Here is a 7,921-nt window from a genome sequence, read left to right as displayed (position 1 = left end):
CACGTGATATAATCTAATGTATGATTTGTAATTTAACATCATAACAATTAACAATCAGTTCTCCTGTTAAAATCAAATTAGTCTATGTACATCAAAATGAAATATATGCAACATACCACATATAATTATTTAGTTATTCTATCGGTCATACCAAATTGTAACAGTGTAAATTATTTTTTTAATTTACTATAAAATAATCGAAGGTGTTACCTAAGTCCTGTTCCTATGGGCCCCATCCATAGGTTTCATTAAACTTCATAAAATCCTCCGGTTCTAGAAGCGCCAAATAGAAATAGAAGAAAGTCTGGTAGCTGACTGTGCGGTCACACACGAGCCACGAGGTAAGGGTGGTAGTTACAGCTGCCCAGCTAGGCCAGCCTCACCACCCCGTGCCTCTTTTCACCTTCCTATCTGAACCCCTCTCCTTATATTTATTTATATGCACCTCACTTCACTGTCTTACCCAAAAACGTATTCGACAGTTCTCAACTAAACTTATAACGTTCGATCGTTTAACGCAAACCCATTTTTAAGTGGGGGAAAGGTTTAAGTTCAGAGTCATAAGCAACATCAATGGCTCCTTCAACTCTGACGGCTCTTGCGGAAGAGAAAACCTTGCAGGCAAGCTTCGTTCGTGATGAAGATGAGCGTCCTAAGGTTGCTTACAACCAATTCAGTAATGATATCCCTGTCATCTCTCTTGCTGGTATCGATGATGTTGATGGCAAGAGGGGTGAGATATGCAAGAAGATTGTTGAGGCTTGTGAGGATTGGGGTGTCTTCCAGGTTGTGGATCATGGTGTTGATACTAAACTCGTGTCCGAAATGACCCGTTTTGCCAGAGAGTTTTTTGCTTTGCCTGCTGAAGAGAAGCTTCGGTTCGATATGTCTGGTGGCAAGAAAGGTGGTTTCATCGTCTCCAGCCACCTTCAGGTATTAACACCTAGCCCTGTTTTGATAATCTAAACATGTTCTTCCCAGAAGCACATTACAACCTTGAAATTGTTTGAAATATTTTGTATAAAAATAGAATTAAGGAAAAAAAATCAAGACTTTGAGGCCTGAAAGTTTTTTGAGGCTTTTATTATACTAGCAGGATACAACAAAATTCTAAGCAACCAAATCAGACTAATGAAAAATAATAAAATAAAATTTAATTAGGTAGGAATTGATTTTTTAAAATAGATTTATGGCATGTAATAAATATATTTATTAAAAGCTCTCATAGAGATTAATCGATGTTTTGGTTATACTAGTAAAATTAATTGTTTATTATATAGGTCATTTCGATTAAATTTGTATTGAATCAATATATAAAAAGATAAAAAAATATATATAGTAAAATATAAGAGAAGGTATTTTAATAATTCTATAATTAAATTGATCTCAAAGGATCATTGTTTATATGCCAGGGAGAAGCAGTGCAAGATTGGCGGGAGATTGTGACATACTTTTCATACCCATTGAAGAGCAGGGACTATTCAAGGTGGCCTGATAAGCCAGAGGGCTGGATTGAAGTTACAAAGGAGTACAGCGAGAGGTTGATGGGCCTAGCTTGCAAGCTTCTTGAGGTGTTGTCAGAGGCCATGGGTTTAGAGAAGGAGGCTTTGACTAAGGCATGTGTGGACATGGATCAGAAAGTGGTGGTTAACTTCTATCCTAAATGCCCTCAACCTGACCTCACTTTAGGACTCAAGCGCCACACTGACCCAGGCACCATCACACTCTTGCTTCAAGACCAAGTTGGTGGGCTTCAGGCCACCCGGGACAATGGCAAGACGTGGATCACTGTCCAACCTGTGGAAGGAGCCTTTGTGGTCAACCTTGGAGACCATGGCCATGTAAGTTTTTTACTTGGAAAAAAAATTGAAATTGTTATGATTTATGTGAGAGTGGAGTAATGACTGAAATAATTGATGGTGAGCAGTATCTGAGCAATGGGAGGTTCAAGAATGCTGATCACCAAGCAGTGGTGAACTCAAACTGCAGCAGATTGTCAATAGCCACATTCCAAAATCCAGCACCCGATGCCACAGTGTATCCCTTGAAGATCAGAGAAGGAGAGAAACCAATCCTTGAGGAGCCCATCACATTTGCTGAGATGTATAGGAGGAAGATGAGCAAGGATCTTGAGCTTGCCAGGCTGAAGAAGCTGGCCAAAGAGCAGCAACAGTTGAAGGAGAAGGAGGCTGAGAATGAGAAGCCCAAGCTTGAAGCCAAGCCATTGGAGGAAATCCTTGCATAAAACTTTTACCCTACTGCTGGTTATTGTGTTAGCACTGTTTCGTCTTCCACTATGTTGTGTTAATTTTATTGCATTTCTACTTTTTTGTGGTGGTGACACCCGTTTCTATTTCTTTTCTAGCGAGTAATGTATGTCATGTTTTCCACATTTGATGCTTGTGGTCTATTATATACTCGGGTATCGGTAATAGATGAAAATAAAATTTCCCACTTCACTTTCTTCCTAGTTTATCAGCCTGCCACTCTCTACTTTGTGGTTCTGTAACTATTCTTCAATCCTTACATTTCAGTATATTTGAATTTGTGTATATTAATAATGGAATAAATCTTTTAAAATTTACAAGAACATTACATTATAACTATACAAATTTAAATTCGATACCAAACAATTTCTCTCTCCTCTCACAATTATTAAAAAAATAATCAATTTTGTGGTAAGATTAGAAGGGCACTCAACCACTCACTTTTTTGTTGTAAGCACCAATTCTACTTCCTTATTGTTATTTATTTTGGGCTTTCTTAAGTTGGAACTTTTAAGACGGGTTGGGACAAAGTAGTTTAACAAAGCCGGAAACCCGCATGTTTCGCCCAACGATTGACATTTCATGTGATTCGAGGTGGCAAACCTGATTATTTTGAGTTTAGGTTTTTTGGATTCAAGTCTTTTTATATTTGAAATTTTTTGAACTCAAAATTTTTTAAAATTGGGCGAGCTCTAACGGATTGAAATTATAAATGTTTTTAATTTAGTATGTAATAATTTATTTTACTTTAATACGATGACAACACAACTCAAATTTGTCTTATAAAAATATAAATCATATATATTTAATATAGCTCTTTTATATAAAATAATTGAAGTGCTTATTGTATGATATGTATGTCACTTAACGGAAATGTTTTTATTGTTTATTATTATATTATATTATATTAAAATTAAATAACTTTTGTGTTTCTTATTAAATTTATAAATCTAATACTCATTTCTAAAATATTTATTCCAAAACTCAAATATATTATACTAATTTACTCATTATTAATTTTAGCACAAATCTCAAGTAAAAAATAAAAGAAATTTAACTCAATACCCAAATGCAATTTGTAAAAGTCAAGACTCTATATTCTTGAACATTTGAAAGTAAACTCTTCTACTATATCATATAATGTATCGTTTGATATATAATATATTAATAATTTTATATATGCATTGATGATTAAACATTATAATATTATATAAGTCTATCTTTTACTATAATCTATATTTTATATTATCACTAAATTTAAATTTTATAGATTTGAATAATTATTGATTTTATATATTTATTATATATAAATAATTATAGTTTTATAAATATTTTATTTTCAATTAATGTTGTTAAAAATGATTTCAATCGTTGAATGTATATTAATATATAGAGTGTTTTAGATCAATATGATAGAGATATCGATCTGTTTGAAAATTTACATGCATGTTGATAAATTCACGATTACATCATTAAAATATTAATCATATAGATAGTTACGGAAGCATGTAAAACTACTTTTGTTTTACACGGTGTAACTCTGTATAGGAGGATCCACTTACATAGTGTAAAAACTAAAATAGTTTTACACATTTTCATAACTGTCTATATGATTAATACTTTAATGATCCCACCGTTATATTTCGTGGTCTATTCATTTAGATCGTGTATGTCAAATTTAATGTAAATTTAAAATTTCTAACTGTTTTTTTTATGTAAAAATTTCAACCCTTGAATATATATTAATATATAGTGTTTTAGATCAATATGATAGAGATATTAATTTATTCGAAAGTTTACGTGCATGACAAATACAATTATATTGATAAATTCAACGGTTGGATCATTAAAATATTAATCATATAAATTAGTTATGAAAGTGTGTAAGTTTTTATGATGTGTAACTCTATATAGGAGGGACCCACACAGTGTAAAAACTAAAGTAGTATTTTAACAATCCAACCGTTATATTTCATGGTGTATTCATGTATGTCATATTTGACGAAATTTAAATTTTCTAACTATTTATTTTATGTAAAGAAATTTCAATCGTTGTATATATATATATAGAGAGAGAGAGAGAGAGAGATGTTTTAGGTCGATATGAAAGAAAATCGGATTTGTTCAAAAGTTTACATGCATGAAAAACACAATTATATTGGCCTAATAACAAATTTAGCTCTCCAATGTTTACGCATTCTATCAATTTAATCATAAATCTAAAAATTCAACAAATTTAGCACTCTATGTTTACAAAATTTGTCATTTTAGTTTGAATTGTAAAATCCAATGAATTTAGTTATCAAATTTTACAAAACTTTTCAATTTACTTCTATTTCTAAAATTTAAAAAAGACACATTTTAATATTCCTCAACGTACCTCCAAAACTCGTTAAATAAAAAGAGTATTTAACATCATTCTTATTGTGCCCATTTTAAACTAGTGCCATCTTTGTGAATATGGTAAAAATCAAGTTAGCTTAAATCCAACTGTCATATTTTAAATTAATATCATATTCTTTAATTAAATTACTCTAAGAAAAATTATAATTTTAAGCTATTACAAAACAATCATTTTGATTTTTTTCTTATTTTAAAATATTCAATGACCTAATCTTTGAGTACAGAAAATCATGCAATTAAAATCTTTCATGAAATGAAAAACCTTGAAAAGGTTTTTTTTTTTTTTTTTTGCTGTTTTGGACATGTCAATCAATAACTTTCAAACTTGGATAGTCCGGATATGCATTAGAAGAAAATACTTTTACAAATCACAAGAAAGCTATCTTGCAAAGATAAAATTCAAAGAGTTGAAAAAAAAGCTTTATTCAATGGGTGGTGTGTTTAATGAATAATGAAGAAGCCTTTATATAAGCTAGTTAATTACATCAAAATAAAACTCTTAAGTATAATGACACTAGTTCTAATGGAACTAAACTATCTTGTTAACTAAGAAATATAAAACTTGTAAACAACTTTAAATACCTAAAAACGTCACAAATTTTGGAAAAATAAAAAAAATAAAAAATTTAACAAATACAATTTTGGGTTCATATAGTTAAAATTGAGCCTTAAAATCAAACTCAATATGATTTAAACTCGAATTAAAGCTCGAAGCTCATAATTTCTCGTAATAATCCCGTACAGCAAAATCGTGCAGTCTTCACTAAAATTGTCATAACTTGAGTTTTAAGATTTGAAATCAGGTGATTCAAAGTGTGTCTCGAAGACAAGAGATAACTCTTCAAACATAATAAAAGAATCTCAACCTAGAAATGTTTGGATTCATCCAAAAGCTCATCACAAGTCAACTAATCTTTTGAGCTTGAAAAACAAGATGTTTTATGAATGTAAGTTAATAAAATTCATTCATAAAATTTATCTCATCCGCGCATTGTCTCACGTCCAAAGTTTGGCTTTAAATTTTGCTATTTTTTGGGGTTGTCAAATTGACCTTATAAAAGGTTAAGAACAACATATTCTTAGGCTGGAATTTGGGCCCATACTCGTGTCACAGACTGTGCAGTTGTCGATTCCTTCAAGGTAGCTTCTAGTTTGGGCCCCCATTCTCGTGTCTGCATGGAATTCTCATAAGTCAACCTCCCATTAATCTTTCACACCTAGTCCGAATTAGCTAGCATAGTTTTATAAGTATCCATAAAATCAACAATATACTCAGCACCACTATCACTCGAGTTGTCTGAGTCAGTTGCAACTAGGACACAACCTGGGATGTGAAGGCCATACAATTGTAAAATATTCCTCCTCATCATTTGTTCCACTTGAGGTAACACAAAGGGACTTCTTCCATTTTGTTTGAATTTTTTTAATTATTTCCAATTTAGTTGAAGACTTAATTTTTCATTTTGAGGGCCAAAGAAGTGTACAACCAAGCTTTGCCATTGTTAACCAATGAGTACAGGTCTCATCTTTTTTCCTTTCTTTGCTTCTTTGGTCACCATTTCTGTCCCAAGCCGAAATCCAAGCCTTCAAGCTACAACTCAATGGATGACTCACTGCAGTTGTGGGGATCTTGCATTTTGTTACAGTGATTCGTTAATTTTGCCGGTGTTTTGGGCAGGTCTTTTAGGCTTTTGTTCTATGGGACAGCTCCTGTGTGGAGTCCATTTCCTAGGTTTCATCTGTATTTCCGAATGGAAAAATAACTTGAATCTTTCATTGGTATTCTATTTAGTTGGTGGTGTCAGTCCAGCTAAAACTTGTCAATGGCCTTAATTGTGCTATTTCTTACAAATCCATAGCTAAAGCTCCGTGAACCCAACAAGGAAAGAAATGCTTGAAAATAAACAAAGCCTGTAAGAATGGGAAAAGTTAGATTCATTGTTCTCCCATTGGAATGGGGCTTTCCAGGGAACATATTGCAAAAGCAATTGAGGGAAATGGTAAAGCTTCTAGGTCTTTACTACTTACAACACAAACTATCATCTTAATCTCAGCTTTTCTATTGTCCAGGAGAAGAGAACTCAACTCTGATAATTGAAGCTCTCCTTTACTACTGTGTGATATGTGATTGGAGGTCTCTATGAGGGCTTGGAAACAGAATGGGCTACAACATTGTGCTTGAAACAAATTCACAATTACCTGTTCAAGCTCATGCTATAGCAAACTCAGTTTTGACTGCTTCTTTATATGTAATTTGGAACCTTATGTTAATGAACAATTATTTTTCTTATATAATTTTATGTTATGTTATCATTTATTTCAAAATTTTTATATTTAATTTTATTATTTCAAAAGATAATATCTTTCCATTCTCATATTCTGTAATATATTGAATTAATAAAAATTGTCATTTATTATTTTTTCCTTTTTTATGTTTTTACAAAAATAATAATAATAATGTATATCAACATGTGGGTGATTTGAGAAATTTCATTTAAAAGAAATATTGAAGGGTCCTTTTGAACTAAATTCAAAATCAAATGTTCTTCCTGAATGTAACTTGCTAGCTAGGTTTTGTTGTTTATCGGTTAAATTATGCTATTAGTTTCTATACTTTGTAAACATTGTAAATTAAGTTTTATATTTTAATTTGGTCATTTTAGTTTATATACTTTTTAAATTTTAAAATTTCAGTCATCACCAAATGATATATGTGTTACTTCCATAATCGATACACCAAACATATTATTATATGTGTAACGCCATATCACTTGTTATTTCCACATTTTACTCACTAAAATTTCAGTTAATGGATTAACGATCGTTATTTGCGTCAAGATTAAAATTTCAAAATTCACGACTTAAAATGATCCAATTGAAAAATATGGACTAAATCTATTATCGTATGTATAGTACAAGACTAGTAATTAAATTTAATATTACTGCTTTGGGTAAAGCCTAAAATTTCAAAATTTAAAATAACATAAACTAAATCAATTGATTCGAAAATAAATAGATTAAAATTAATTAAATTAAAATACAAAATTAAATTCATAACTTTTACAAATTTCAAATACATAATAAAGAAACAATGGAGTAAGAAGTATGTTGGATGGGAAACTTGTGAAACAAATTAAAATCCAAATCAAGAATAGGTAGGTAGGCATCTTTTTGAATTAGCACTTCATAGTTTTGTTGAAGTTGTTATTTCATAAGATTGGAATGAGTTTGTATATTTGGGAGATATTTTA

General features: G+C 31.0%; 1 protein-coding gene across 1 annotated transcript; it reads left to right on the top strand.

Moving 5' to 3' along the window:
• Nucleotides 1–456: 456 nt before the first annotated feature.
• LOC105763220 (naringenin,2-oxoglutarate 3-dioxygenase) lies at nt 457–2,470 on the top strand. The gene is made up of 3 exons (XM_012581349.2): nt 457–933; nt 1,413–1,841; nt 1,928–2,470. Exons 1-3 carry the CDS (start codon nt 574–576, stop codon nt 2,243–2,245), a joined length of 1,107 nt encoding a protein of 368 aa, XP_012436803.1. The 5' UTR covers nt 457–573; the 3' UTR covers nt 2,246–2,470.
• Nucleotides 2,471–7,921: the final 5,451 nt, after the last annotated feature.

This window comes from Gossypium raimondii, chromosome 12 (assembly GCF_025698545.1).
Source record: "Gossypium raimondii isolate GPD5lz chromosome 12, ASM2569854v1, whole genome shotgun sequence".
NCBI lineage: Eukaryota > Viridiplantae > Streptophyta > Magnoliopsida > Malvales > Malvaceae > Gossypium > Gossypium raimondii.
The sequence above is the reverse complement of the archived record's forward strand: the minus strand, read 5'-3'. Positions and strand labels throughout refer to the sequence as shown.

Coding starts and splice junctions, on each gene's coding strand:
- LOC105763220 (XM_012581349.2), top strand. CDS start 574: ATGGCTCCTTCAACTCTGACGGCTCTTGCGGAAGAGAAAACCTTGCAG. Junction 934..1,412: donor TCGTCTCCAGCCACCTTCAG/GTATTAACACCT, acceptor TTTATATGCCAG/GGAGAAGCAGTGCAAGATTG. Junction 1,842..1,927: donor ACCTTGGAGACCATGGCCAT/GTAAGTTTTTTA, acceptor GATGGTGAGCAG/TATCTGAGCAATGGGAGGTT.